This window comes from Monodelphis domestica, chromosome 3 (assembly GCF_027887165.1).
Source record: "Monodelphis domestica isolate mMonDom1 chromosome 3, mMonDom1.pri, whole genome shotgun sequence".
Taxonomy (NCBI): Eukaryota; Metazoa; Chordata; class Mammalia; order Didelphimorphia; family Didelphidae; genus Monodelphis; species Monodelphis domestica.
Window position 1 is genome coordinate 400,112,928 of NC_077229.1, and position 15,454 is coordinate 400,128,381.

Here is a 15,454-nt window from a genome sequence, read left to right on the forward strand (position 1 = left end):
AATCTTACACACTGTGCTTATTCTCATCTCTGTGCCTTCCCAATGCTATTGCCTCAAGCTAGCATATCTCCCCCTCTCAGTTTTTCTCCTATGGAGCATATTCATCTTTTCATGACAACCCAATTATTTTTATTGATTTGTTTATAATTCCAACTTCAAGACTCAATGTTCTGCCCTAGGAATAGGAAGATTTGTTATGTCCTGAAGGTGCTGACAATAGTCTAATGAAATGACACTTCCCTTACTATGGATGTAAATTTGATATTTCTATGGTATTGTTACTTACAGGGGATTATAATGCTGTAGGAGCAGGTAGGGGCATAATGCATAAAGTGCTGGGTTTGGAATCAGGAAATCTCATCTTCTGGAATTCAAATCTGGCCTCAGATACTAACTAGCGGCATGACCCTGGGCAAGTCCCTAGGTATAAAATGATCTAGGGAAGAAAATGGCAAACCTGAACAGTATGTTTTCCAAGAAAACTTCAGATAGAGTCATAAACAACCACAACATAACACTGTTAAAGGTGTTATTCAGGTGCACATTTTTAGCCACAGCAAATGGCTCAATCTTGTGAATAGGAGAGTGGGCAAAGCAATTTAGCACCCAGACTGGGACAGGTGTTAAACATTTAATTTGATCCAGCCTTGCAAATAAGTAGAGAATCTGAAGTTTAATGGAACTGGAACGTGATACAAAGTATTTTCTTTTGACAAAAGAAAAAAAGAAAAAAGTTGAGCTGGGAGCTCTGGTTTGAATAGTTTTTAACCAGGCCTTCTCTATAGAATGCAGAGCAAACCACATAACAAGCAAGGCCAGGCTTAAACACTAGTTAGATATAACACTAGGAATAAGGTGCTTTTGGAAACATTCCATTTTCTTGGTTTTTCAGTTGTGTCCAACTCTTCATGACCTCATTTGTGGTTTTCTTAGCAAAGATACTGGTCTGTTTTGCCATTTCCTTTTTTAAACTCATTTTTCAGATGAGGAAACTGAGGCAAACAGTGTGATAAGTGACTTACCCATGATCACACAGATAATAAGTGTCTGAAGCCAGATTTGAACTTAGGAAGATGAGCCTGGTACTTTATCCACTGTACCTCCTAGATTAAGAATACCATAGAATGCCATCTCTACTCTCCAATTCTTTTATTCTGTACTCTTTAGGACTATTTTACTTTGCATTCTTTCCCTTAGTTACCTATAATTTTTTTAAAGCCTAGTCTTTCTCGTGGCCAAATTAAAAGGGGACCCTAATGCCTCTGTCAGGAGAGTTAGAGAATCTAGGTGCCCTGGAAAACAGGAAACAATTGCTTGCCAAGGTAGAATAAAAAAACTTCAGAAATAAATTGGACATTGGATATTATCTAGTCCAACTTGTACCTGAGTAGAATTTCCTTCTACAATATCCTTGTCGCATAGACATTCACTCTTTGCTCCCATAATTGTGAACCCCAAAATTCCAGAGATATACCATTGAGTCCACTTTGGGGAAGCTCTTGTTTTCAGAAAATATTTTCCTCTATTGAGCCATAATCTCCGTCTCTGCAACTTGCATGACACTCCTTGGCCTATTCTCTGTGACCCAGAAGAGGTCATCCTTTTCTTCTCTATGAAAGAGGAAGAGAGAACCTACCATAATAGCAGCTCTTGAATTTGGACTCTTAGAGAGGAAAATCATAGACCTTTACTTTCTTGGGTCATTCCTTTGCAAATAGTATTATATTTTATAATTTTTCCCTCCAAATATCTTTATTGCATCATGTAGCATTTTTTGATAGTTCCACCCCATTTTGCCAAATCTCCTAAGCATATATGCTGTCTCTTTATCTAAATAGGAAGCACATTAAAATCACAGGCACATGAAAGGTGTTTATTTATTTATTGATCCTTGGAGGATAATCATATCTACTTTTGCAAACATCCCTCCCTCCACCCTCAATACATATGTTTTTATCAGAAATAAAACCTACAAGTTATAGTATTAAGAATTATCCCAGCAATAGCATGAACATTTTGCCCAAAAGAAGGTAGTGAAGATAACATTAAATAAATGAAAAACAGGACCAATTAAAGGCCAGCACCATGTAGTATAAGGACATTACCATGATCATTCTAGGTGATATCTACACCCTGACCTCTGCTCCTTTGATTGCTTGGCCCTTTTGGAAGATGTGACCCCAGGACAAAATATAGAAACTTTTCTCTGACTACCTGAATCATCTGGTATTGCATCAGACAGGGTTGAAACCAATAAAAACCATATAGGCAATATTTCTTCATCATTGTAGGGCAAGAAGTGAGTTTTCTTTTAGGTGGAGGAAACAGAAAACTAGTTGCAGGCTAACATTGAGACATCAAGAATGGAAGACTCAGATGTAGGGCCATATGTATGTATGTCATACTGTATAGGATCCTGTGTGAGGTCAGTTAAGTATGTAACTCCTGCTCTTTGAGAGCTTTCCATCCAAAATGGCACAAACTCAGGTTTTTGATAAAGATAAGAAAATAGGCAGGAGAAAATCTAGAGTTAATGAATGTCCAAACATTTAGGGTTATTCTACATTCCAAAGTTTTGTCTCATTTTCAAATGTACTAGGATGTTTCAGGGTTAGAGAAAAAAATGAGTAATCATCCTTGGTGCTTTCCATCTTTCCACTTTCTAATTTCCCCTTTTGTATATTATCACTCTTGATTGCCAAGTAGCCCCCAAGAGTACCTTATGTTAGAGAGCTTTCCCAACTGTTCTTCCTCAAAAGGAGCAGTTGATATTTAGGCTAGAGAAGAAAGACATAATAGATGGTTGCCTTCAAGTATTTGAATGGTTGTCATATGGAAGAAGTATTAAAGATATAATATAATATAAAGATATTAAAGACTAAGAATACTAAAAAAAAGTCACAAAGAATTAATTTAGGATTTAATGAAAATTTTCATAACAATTAGAGCTATTTAAAAGTGGAAAGGACTGTTTCCAGATTTACTGGATTTTGCTTCATTAGAACTTTAAGCAAAAGTTGGATGGTATTTGTCAAGAGAATTGTAGAAAGATTCTAGTTCCATTGTGGATTGGACAGGGTAACTTCTGATATTCTTTCCCTCTCAGATTCTGTGATTCTGTGAAAATCAGCTTTGCAAAGTAAATTGGATGGCTTTGCATAATAAATGAGGAGTTTGGACTTGCTCAAGTTAAAAAGATTTTTCAGCAGGGTACAACATAATAAAAATGTTTTAGAAAGATAATTCTGAAAGCCATGTATGGGATGAACTGGAAGAAGCAATACAGGTGAAAAGAGATAGACAGAAAGACCTATTCAGAAGACCACTATACTTGTCCAAATATGTGGCAATGAAGATATAGAATGACATCAGTGGTGGAAATGGGAGTCGAGAGGAAATGGTCTCTCTTGGGGTAGAGATGATATCTTTACTTAACAAGTAAATGAGCCATTTTATAGTTGGAGGTATCTCCAAAAATGAGCCATAATGTGAGAGGTTACTCTGTATTCTCCCCTATAAGATGACCACATTTTCAATGACCACATTACCTGGTAACATAAAAACATTTTGTGGAAGCATTTTTGTTGACTTAATTAGCATCCTGTGGACTAGGTCCAAAGCTTTATATATCAACAAGTAGCTGGGTACATCTCTGACATTAGGCCATATATATAAATGTGGTAAATAGTCTCTATGTTTATTCTAATTTATTAAAGTCCAGTTTAAGGGAAATTGATATGTAATCTGAAAAAATAGGATACATTTGTACAAATATTCTAAAATACATATTTTCTATAAATTTGCTTGATCTAATAGAGGTAGCATGTAATAGTGGATAAAGAATCATCATCCAAGCCAGGATGACTTAAATTTATGTCATCCTCCTTCTGACAGTATTGGCTATGTGATCCTGGACAAATGCTATAAACTCTCATTGTTCCAGGAAACTTTTTAAAACTGTAAGTCGCCAAGAACTTGTCAAACAATCTGGTGAAAGGAGTTCCTCATCAAGGAATGACACTAGCCTTGTCCCTGTCCCTAATAAAGTGTCAATTCACTAGAGGTCCTTCATAAATGGCACATCAATTGGTTTTAAATAAATAAAATCCTTCTGAAGTACTTTAAAACAATCCCTCTCAAGCAAGGAAGATATTTTTCTTGCAGCCTTACTGATATCACCAATTGGCTTCATAGTCTCTTCTTCATAGAAAGTACAAATAATAAATCTAGATAGAAAGTTATAGTGGAAGTACAGTGGAAAGGTTTCAAGTTGAAAAAGACCATAAATATCATCTGTTTGAACCTCCCTCATTTTTTTCAGATGAAGAAACCTGTCCAGTGATCACAAAGCCAGAAAGAACAGTGACTAAATGAATGATTTCACTGAGTTCATAGCAAATTTGCCCTTCCTATTTATCCCTATCCAGTTAAGCAGTGTAGGGGGTACTTAGTAACTGTTTGATCTCGAGCTCTCTGAATCACAATTTCTATTCCTTGTATTAATACTTGCCTCTAACTTGAGACATATCAGCCCATTTTTGAAGAATAAGAGATGGTGTTGGAATCATTATTATGACTACTTATGATGATTTGAAAGAGTTGACTTTTAAGAAAAGGTGCCTTTTTAGCACCCTTTGTAGCAGCTATTTCTGAAATTAATGCCTGCAAGGGATAGAGGAGGCAAATTTTACAAGAAATTTTATAGCTTCTACTCTTCCTCTGAGAGAAAAGCTAACAACAGCAGACTATCAATCCATCATGTGTTGAATGAGATAGGACAAACTCCCTATATAGGTAGCAAAACAGTAATAAAACAGTATTTGGGCATCCAATTCCCAAAATTAAGAATTACCCTTGTGGCCTAGAACACCACTTTCCAAATGTGGTCAAACAGCAACACCACGAGTAAAATCCCCCATATTCAGAATAGAGAAAATAACAACAAAATTACATTGATTCTTCTTAAAATAGCTTTACTTTTTCCTTGCTGCATGAAGATGGAAGAAGAGGAAGAGAATAAATAAGAGAATAAAGATATTTTATAGATGTTAAAGAACCACGTGCACAGTTCTTTCTTAGATTAAAATAGAGATCATCACAAAGCTGAAGAAGCAGAAGCCAGGTAGTGGAAGGCTAATGATGACCCCATAAAGACCACAAATTTAAATGATAATAACAATAATAGGCAACATTTGTATGGTTCTTATTTATATAGCCAGGCACTGTACTAAGTCCTTTACAAATATTATCTTACTTGATCATCGCAACACCCTGGGAGGTAGATGATGTTATTATCCACATTTTACAGATGAGAAAACAAAGGGAAACAATATTCAAATTAAAACAATTTCTTAAGAAAAAAAGTTGCTTCGAAAGTAAAGTATTACATAAGTGTGAGGAACTATTGCCATCCATGTTTCGGGTGGTTGTGAGTGTCAAATAAGATAATGTACTTATAAGTGATTCCAAAACTAGAGATGTGAGAGCATACTAAGAGAGATATTTAGAGTGGAATGCAAGGCATTCAGGTTTTGACATCTTTGGTGTTCACTGTTTATCACATTCTTTATCCACCTGTTAAAAGGTGCTAAGTAAACACAATGGAAAAGATCATAAATTCTAGACACCGTATGGCCCTTTGTGAAACCTGTGACCCACTCGGATTAGCCTTGGTAAAAGACAATAAATCCTACCACATGGCAGTAGGTGCTATTAAATCCCTGCTCTTCCTCAAATGCTCACGTGGCTCTCAGATTATTACAGCCCTAAGTACATTCTGCACTACCAAAGTTCACAATTATCAAGGATCAAAGCTGATGCAGTCCCTGTACAATGATTGTAGTTATCTCCCACTGAACAACATGCTCCACCGCATGGAGCCTTGGGCTTGAATGCCCTTTACTCACACTGGGAGGTGGCTGGCAGTAAATGTAATATAAGGGAAGGAGCACTGGATTTGGAGTTAGAGGACCATTTCAGGGTTGTTGGTTTTTTCTATCTGTGTCATGTTGCGCAATCATTTAATGTTTCTGTGCCTCCATTTCCTTATAAAAAATGGGAGAGATGGATGAGACAATTCTGGCTTCAGAATGGCCTGTGCTCTTCAGATTTGACTGTAAGCCTTCATCCAAATGTCTTCTTAAAAAGGAGCACAAGAGTATACATCTCTGGCTAGAATGCTAAAGAGATTCATGAACCAATCTATGGGACTTATGCTTCTAAGCAAGAATTCAAGTCTTTGGAATTGTGGGTTATCGTGGAGCCCAAGATTATGCTAATAATTAATAGCTTGAGGAAACTGCCGAGAGGAAAGAGGAAAATAACTGTTGGACAGTACTAATAAAAGACCTAAGGTTCCTACTGTTATGACTCCATAAAACTCTTAGCCATCACCAAGGCAAAGACACTTGGCCTGGCTTCTCCCCTTTCCACAACTCCTTTAGGGTGCTCTTTTGTAACTCCCTTTCCACTACGATGTAGTTTTTAATGCTCATTTAAACCTGAATCCATGAGAATGAAAATGTTGGGGTTTGAATAATGTGTGCACACAGCAGTACTTTTCTCCTTCTTGTACCCCAATTTAGTTTATCCAAACTCTAATCCTACTCTCCTCTTGGTGTCCTTCTGTACAACTATTAAATACTGAGGGAAAACTTTGTAGAAGCCAAGATTTTCTCATATTATGTAATCAAAGGATAGTTTTCTGGTTATAAATGAGAGCTAACATGTAATATGTATTTGAATGTATGTTTAATACCAAAGACATACAATAAATATATTCAATCATTTTTTCAAGAGCTTAATGTGAACTGTTCTCTCCCACATGGATTTTTTTCCCCTCAGTCTCTTTCCTTTGCTAGATAATTATTAACAGTCTAACTGGTTAGTTCAAGCAGCCTGTTCAAGAACCTTAAAAAACTTGATTCACATCACAGCTTCTGCATTAGTTTGGGCTATTTTCTCTCTCCTACCTCTGTGTGTGTGTGTGTGTGTCTGTCTGTCTGTCTATCTGTCTATCTGTCTCTCACCCGCCCCACCAAGTTCAGGCATTTTCAGTACTATAGTATTTCCTCCCTTCCCCAATCATGGGAGTTTCATGATAGTAAAAGACACTATGCCATTGGCTTTCTCTGACCTACCCAAAGTTCTTAGAAATGGCAAGTTCCCTGGATGAAAGAAAGTCAGTCACAAAATGAACGAATCTCAGAGTATGGATCATCCCTTGCCAAGAATTCCATCTACATCTCCAATAAGTGATCATCCAGCCTCTTCTTGAAGGCCTTTAGTGAAGGAGCCTGCTAACTGCCCCCTGGGTCACCCCATTCCATTTTTGGATCATTCTCATTATTAGGGAGAGTTTCTTTAAACCAAGTTGGAATTGTGCCATTGCATCTTCTACCCATTGTTCCCACTTTAATTCAATAGTAACATATTATATAGAACTTTAAGATAGATGAAGCCCAAATTCCCTGAGGCAAGTTGTATAAACATTCTTGTCACTATTTTAAAAGAAACATCCAGGACAAAACAGTGCATGCCTGGTCATATCACAAAGAAGGAAGCATTGGAACTGGGACTCAAACCCATGACTCCCAACCCATCCAAGCTGCCTTCATACTGATTCACATCATAGGAGCTAGAAATGGTCTAGTAGGATTGTTGCTCTCTTCTCTGGGCTTGCAGACATGCTGTACCTGTCATTCAGAATATTGATTAGATTGACTTTTTATTCCTAGGAGGGCAATTGGGTGGCCGAGAGGAGAGGATGGTGAGCTTATAAATGACTGGTCCTTATTAGCAGGGAATCAAAGCTGATTTTCAGTACCACAATCTATATTAGGTACTGTCCAATTTGACTAACTTGAAATATTCCCAAAAATCCATAACAGGGAGAGCGAAGAGGGTCTCTGGCATTTATCCGTTCACCAAGTACTGACAACATCGTCAATGTGGACTTCAGCACTCCTCGTCCATCTACAGTAGAGGCCTCAGTCTCTTATCTACTGTAAGTATTCAGTTCTCTGGATTTTCCTTCTGTAGAAATTATGACAAATGGATGAGTGCCTGGGTACCTGGGTAGAAGAGACTTTGAGTGAAAAAGTCAAGGGTCCCATACCTCTCCCTACCCTTTGAAGTGATCAAATACCTCATGCACCCAAAACTTCTCTTTTAGCAGTGTTACTGACCAGTTTTAATTAAAAAGAAAAGAAACCAATAGAAAAGAAAAGGAGTCCTTGTTCCTTGGTGTCTGATGTTCTCTTGACTTCTGACAACCATAACAGCTGGTTAATCAATGAATTCCTTATAGAAGGCCTTACATTGAGCTACCGAATCCTGGTTTTATCTCTAGCAAAAAAAAAATCAAAAAGAGAAGGGAAATAGTAGGGGAAATTATACCCAATACCCCAGCCTGTCTCCTTCCTCTTATGCAAAATGTTGCTTTATTGACCAATCAAGTCAAACCATGTTTATCTTTCCATTGTGGCATGATAATAAAATGAAACAAGGTCATTTAGGGGGCAGGCACCAAAGGCAGAAATAGAAAGTGTCTGAATTCATCACCCTGGATCCTGGAGTAGATAATGTTCTATCAGAAGGGATCTGAGACATTACCAACTCTAACCCTTTCATTCTCTAACTGGGGCAGTGAGATCCAGGGAGAATGAACTGACTTGGTACCCAGGGTCAGCAGTAGTACTCTTCTCCCTATGAATTAAGAGAATGTGACTTGGGATGAAAGAATTGTGGTTTTAGGCCCTGGTACAGTCATGCTCTTTAGTTTTTGGCAATTTGTACTGACTCATAGTAGAGAAATAATATATTTTGTTTGCTTGCTTCCTATTGTAGAAGAGAAAATGTCAGTACTGTTTGTCTGGACATGCAAGCTTTGGAGCAGAGAAGAAAGAGTATTCGGGATACAGAGGACACTGTCACTCACCACACACTGCAGCAATATCTCTACAAACCCAGACAAGAGGTGAATGGTCACCTCTTATATGTCATACTCAGAGTTTTTATTAGGGATGATACTTTGGACTTCTTTGTTAGGCTAAAAACCAAACAAATTAATAACCCTATAGAGAGTTATCTCTCAAAACAGAAAATAAGTTGACATAAAGGGGTACCTGACCTTCCCACCACCACCACAACATATCTGCAAATGAGGGCTACTGTGAACAAGGGTCTTAACTTCTCCCTCCCATACCTCACCCCAAAACAGCTAGAATGGGGATAGGAAGGGATGAGTAGCAATAGGGAGGAGTTAGTGAGCCCACTCTGCCTGCATCATTCAGCATAGACCCCATGAGCAAAAGAGGGTTGTGCTCCATCAAAGCTATACTTCTGGGGTAGCTAGGTGACACAGTGGATAAAGTGCCAGGCTTGGAGTTGGGAGGATCTAGGTTCAAATCTCAGTTCAGACACTTCCTAGCTAGCTGTGTGATACTGGGCAAGTCAATCAATCCCATTTGCCTACTCTCTTAAGAGTTGTTACTAAGACAGAAAGTAAAGATGTATATTTTTAAAAGCTATACTTCCTTTTTCTGCAGCTACACAGACAAGAACTGAGCAAAGTATTTAGCATCTGTGGGTCCTTATTCTATGCTGAATTAGAAAGGTCCAAAAAGAGTGAATGGTTGGTGAGGATCAATGAATAACTTCTTAAATAAAGCCTATGGATTTTGTTCCATCATTCTTTTGCTTCTGCAAAAGCCAGTGAGATTATAAACTATGGTATTCCAGGTTGGGCCCATAAATTTTTATTTCATTTTTACTGAAATAATAAAGTACAAAACAGAACTAAAGATCTTCATGCACCAAAGTAAATTTTATTGAATGGCTCTGTCATAGTTGATGAGAGAAGGAAGCCTTAGTAGATAGGTCATCAAGGAGAAGTTGGGTAAATTTGTGAAGTAACTTTGGGTTCATAAGTAATCTAAAGCCCTTGAAGTTCAGTGCATGAATCAAGTGTAGATTAATAACCTGTTCCTTTATTGCTTCATTTGTTTCCCTTTTTTCTCTGTAGTACAAACATCTCTACAGCCGGCATGAGTTAACATCAAATGAAGATGAAAAACAAGACAAAGAAATTTTCCACAGAACAATGAGGAAGCGCTTAGAGTCTTTCAAATCTACCAAACTTGGAATAAACCAAACCAAAAAAACAGCCAAACTCTACAAGAGAGAGCGTGGCCAGAAGAGGGTAAGGCGCACAGTTTTGTCTAGGACAGCATTCAAATTAAAATCCATGGGAATAGCACTTTCATAAGAGGTAGTTCCATTGACCCCCAATCAAGGGAATTTAGTTCCTGAGGACCTATAGTTTCACCTCAGACAGCCAGCCCTTTGGCATGGACACTGAAGAGATTGAGTGAGAGGCAGGTTGATATGGTGGGAAGAATGCTGGACATGGAACATAGAAGACTTGTTTTTGAATACCACCTCTGATGCTTAATAGCTATGTAGTCACAAGCAAGGTATTTAGCCTTTCTGAGCCTTCCATTTCATCCTTCGTAGAACTTTTAGGACCTGCCTCACAGGATTGTTGCAAGGATCAAATAAAATAACATATGAATCTTGAAGTGCTACCTACATATTAGTTATTATTATTATTATTACTATGTTGTCAGGATTAAACTATACAATGTATATAAAGTGCTTGGAAACCTTAAAGCTCTAAGAAAACATTAACCATCATTATAATAACCATTATTATGTTATACTGTATTAACATTATATATTACATATAATATATTAACATTACAACCATTATTATATTATAAGATCTTATGATGTATCCAGTGCAATGGTTTCTAAGCAATGAGTGCCCCTTCCTCTCAAACTCTCAAAGACACTCTCAAAGGTGTCTCTGATAAACTTTGAGCTGTTTTTTTTTCCACTCCATTTTTGTTTTACAGAGAAACAGTAGTATACCAAATGGAAAAATACCAATGGAAAGCCCAACTCGTGATTTTACCTTTAAGGAGAAAGGTAATTATTTAATTAATTATTTTCCTTTAGACAGAATCTATGACTGCTCTTGAAAGAGCCACCTGCTAGGCAGGACAAATGAGGAGATGGGGGAGAAGGGCAGTATTGCTGGAGAGGCTCCCACCTCAAACTGCTCAAATGATCCTTTCTGGAGAACTCACTCCCTCTCTCAGCAAGCAAACCAGCTCTCATGTACATTTCCCCAGCAAGGGTGCCAGGACTGAAAGAAAGGTTGTTGTTGAAAGGCAAGTCAATAATGGGGTGAGGTGGGTTAGCCCCAAGAGCTATTTGCAAATCCTTCCAAAACCAGCCCCATGCCCCAGCCCTAGCTCTCCTTGGCTTATGATATGTAGGCTTACTAGAATGGCAATCAGGAAGAGTAAGGAGAAACAATGTTAGAGTTCTTTTGTTACCTATAACACTAGACTCTACTGGAGTTCTGCCATGATGCACTCTGTGGCTCAAAGGGGACTCTGGATTCTTAAAAGCCATCCCAAGCAGAAGAGTAGCTCTCATACAGGACTGGCAGTAGACTCTGTCTGTCATCCAGAGACCAGCAGCTCAGAAAGTCTCATCATCAAAAGGGGATGAATGTTTTTTTATGGCTATGACAACTTATGAATCCATCTTCTAGGGCATGTCAGAGTTATAGCCCCCATTGGTGGAGGGAGTGCCCATACTGAGGAGACTATGGACCCTTGAAGCATGGAAGAAATGATACTCTTCTACTTCTCACCTTATAGAGAAGGCTTCAGATCATCCCTCTAATTCACATCTTTTGCTTTCTAATGTTCTCTGTTTTCACACTCCCTGCCTTTCCCCTTAGACTCCTCAACCCTGACCTGCCCCACCCATCCAAAGTGTGGATTAAGGATGCATGGGATAGGTAGGTGGCATCTGAGAAAAGATCATTGGAGTTCCAGTTTATTTCTTCTCAAATTTTTTTAAACTTTTACCTCCCATCTTTGATTCGACACTGTGTATTTGGTTCCAAGAAGAAAGACCAGTAAGTACTAGATAACTGGGATTAAGTGACTTGCTCAGGGTCACCCACCTAGGAAGTATATGAGGTCAGATTTGAACCCAGGACTTCCTGTCTCCAGAACTGGCTCTCTATCTCCTGAGCTACCTAGCTGCCCCAGCCCCTTCTCAATTCTTAATCCAAAACTATCTGTCTCCTCCCTGTTCAATGTTACCATATGATTCACTAGTCTGTTCTTCTCTAGAGAAACAATCCCTGGCTAAGATTGTTTCTAGGAAAATAGTGCATAGCAATTATCAGTCTCTAGAACAGAGACCCAAGATGAAAATCCCTATCGTGTCTGCACAATCTTTTCATGAGAAGTGCTGCTTACTTTTGGCTACTGTCCTGAATAGCTACCAGCTTGAACTCGACCCTGTGTTTCTGGAATGCAGAATTTTGTCCATAATTTTTCCTTCCCTTAGAACTGGAATTTTCAGACCCAGAGGAGACTAATGAGTATGAAGCAGAGGAGATGAGTGGTGGGATTGAATTTCTAGCCAATGTTACTCAAGACACAGCCACAGACTCAACTACAGGTAAGGGGAGGGATAAAGATGTTTCTGTCCCTGAGATGGAGATCATTTAGGAGAAGGAAACCCTGTGAAAGAGGTTGCAATACAGAGAATGGAAACATTCTCCAGGCTTCAAAATGCCTTACAAATAATTAGATTGCCTAGGGGTTACATTTTGAAATATGTCCTTGCCTCAAAGAAATGTAAATTGTTGGCCATATAACAAAGAAATGCCCAAAACACAAATATGAGAGAGAAATTAATGACTTACTAAGACAAGTATGTTTGTGAAGGGATGAGAAGGGGAGTGGAGAGGTGGGGAATAGATAGATGGGTGTAGATGTGTGTGTATCTATTTTGATACCTAAGAAATGAATCACAATCCTGTTATTGCATAGTAGATGGACTTCAGAAATTGTTATGATCAGAGAATTCATTACCCTGAGGCCAACCTGGTAATGTGTCTCTAAATTTAGTCTGGTACTTTGACCACAAAATCTATCATAAGCTTTGGCACCTTGATAAAATTTGCCAAAGCCTGTATTCTACTGGCCTAGCCCTGGAAGAGTTCAAGTCATTGCCATGCCACAATGAGGCATTGGAAGGAAATTTAAAGTAGATATTTCTTTATTACATATATGAGTATATTATTGCTATGTGGCTCCGTGTATAAAGCATGAGGGCTGGAGTTAGTAAAACTCATCTTTTTTAGTTCAAATCCAGCATCAGACACCTAGTAGTTATGTGACCCTGGGCAAGTCACTTTACCCTGCTTGCCTCAGTTTCCTCATCTGTAAAATGAGTTGGAGAAGGAAATGACAAACCACTCCAGTAACTTTGCCAAGAAGACCTCTAAAGGGGTCATGAAGAATCAGTCAGGACTGAAATGATTGTACACATAAGTATCTAGTTTAGAGCTCTGATTTTTGTGTGTGTAGATAAAATATATAGTTATATTTACTAAGAAGGGAACCAATTCTCATGAAATAGCCTTATTTTACCTAAGATCATCATTCTGAGAATCACAAGATTAAGTATTAGATCTTCCTTGATTTCAGATAGTATAAGAAGAAATTTAATTAAGTAATTTTTAATCACATATAAGGATTTCTCTATAATAATTTGATAAATTGTAAACATGGAATAAGATATACTAGGACTAGGAATAGTATTAAAAGTTGCTACTATGATGAAAGTACACTTTCATCTATCTTGGCACACACTCTCAGTGTTATGATGGGGGAAACTGGTCTCCTAGCTGTGCCATTTCATGACCAAGTCACCCAAATGGGGGGATGCCCTGGTCATAACCCCTATTACAAGTATATATTCCCGAAATCTATTTCATAAACCCTGTTCAGGATCTCTGTTCTGAACCTACATTCAGAACACCAGGCCCTGTTCATAACCCCTATTGAGTCACTGCCAATGCTTATAAAATCTATAGGATCTAAGAACTCAATGTTTCAGACTAAACTGGGTGTCTGTAGACCCTAGTTTGGTAATCTGCAGCAGCTCTTACTATAAAGCCAGTTTTACTCAGATCTTTGCCCCATTTGTTTTCTTTTTAACAATAGGTCCATTTAAAAGATGGATTGAAATAGAACTCAGATAAACATAAGATTGTTCCAGGTGGTGTGATTTTGGTCCATGACATTTGGAGCTGGGGAAGCTCTGTCCAGTCCACGTGATGTCATTGCTCTACCTGCAAGTGGCCCTTTTCTTTTCAGGGAGTACCTGCTATGAGGCAAATAGACCAGGAATTGGTGCTAAGGCAAATTGGACACTTAACCATTGAAAGAATAACATAACCAGCTCCAGAAGTCTGTGCTTTCTTCAGGCTCTACATTGCTTCTGCTCCCCTCCAAGCAGACTGGCTGCTTCTTTGACTCTCCACGCACTGATGTGACTTCCCATTACCCTTCTTTCCTAGGGATTGATAACCCTGTTTTTTCAACGGAAGAGGACCAGAGCATCTTTACAAAGGTGCCACCATGGTTGTCTCCTGAGGAGACAGTGGTACCATCACAAAGGGCACGTGTGCAGATTCCATACTCTCCCAGCAACTTCAGACGTCTTACACCAATCCGGCTCAGCACTAAGTCAGTCGATTCCTTTTTGCTAGCTGACAGTCCAGAGGAGCGGCCTCGGTCTTTCCTTCCAGAATCTACACATATGTAAATTTTTTAATGCAAATTTCATATTTTTTAACATGTCTTCTCTTCTGTGGCTGCCTAACAAATTTTTCATCTTTTTCTTCCTCAGATTAATTTTCTTTCTGCTCCTCTGACTATATTTCTTACTTTTTCCTTTCTCTCTCTTATGATCTGAACCTGAATTTTGGCTGGACTTCTTTCTCTAGGAGGCATGTTGTATTCACTCCCAAGGAGACTACTCCTGATACTTCCTTGATGGAGGTTCTGCCTTTTCTTAGTCAATTCCAACAGATGCAGATTGATTTTCCTTGTGTCGTTCAGTTCTCTGACTATGTACAAATGTACTTCTTCATTGAAGTCACATCTATTTATTCTACCTATAATCTGTTTCTTTGATAGCAAACTTTACTTAAGACATGATTTTAAAAGAAACTAACATTTTGCCATAGTCAATAAATTTTTCAATGAAAGCTTTTCAACCCTTAAGATAAAGCTGTACCTTCAGATCTGAGTGAAGAGGGAGATGAGCTAAGATGAGGAATTAGGAAAGTAGGGATAGTCATGGCCCCAGGGAAAGGTAAGAAAGGGGGGATTTTGTCAAAGGCACAAGATACTATATGGACATTTGAAAGGTTTGGGAAAGGAATCCCGATCAGAAATCAGGAAAGGTCCTATTTCAACCTTAATATAAAAGTTATTAATTTACTGGAGAAAGAAAAATAAAGCTGAAGATCAGAAACCACAGTGTGATTATATTTCCCTGGGAAATTATT

The 15,454-nt window shown here is 38.3% G+C and overlaps 1 protein-coding gene across 4 annotated transcripts in view; it reads left to right on the plus strand.

Moving 5' to 3' along the window:
* Positions 1–15,454, plus strand: part of SLC9A3 (solute carrier family 9 member A3) — a 133,029-nt gene that overhangs the window by 107,246 nt on the left and 10,329 nt on the right. For 2 of the 4 annotated variants that reach the window (XR_008917819.1, XM_056824346.1), the window contains exons 11-16: positions 7,890–8,005; positions 8,848–8,977; positions 10,025–10,201; positions 10,917–10,989; positions 12,436–12,549; positions 14,459–14,702. Coding sequence is in view for 3 of the 4 variants with exons in the window: in XM_056824346.1 (XP_056680324.1) it covers positions 7,890–8,005; positions 8,848–8,977; positions 10,025–10,201; positions 10,917–10,989; positions 12,436–12,549; positions 14,459–14,702 (854 nt within the window). In the remaining variant the exon portion in view is untranslated. Of the gene's footprint in view, positions 1–7,889; positions 8,006–8,847; positions 8,978–10,024; positions 10,202–10,916; positions 10,990–12,435; positions 12,550–14,458; positions 14,707–15,454 lie in introns of those variants that run through there. The other 2 variants (XM_007486764.3, XM_056824345.1) reach the window with 2 other exon arrangements.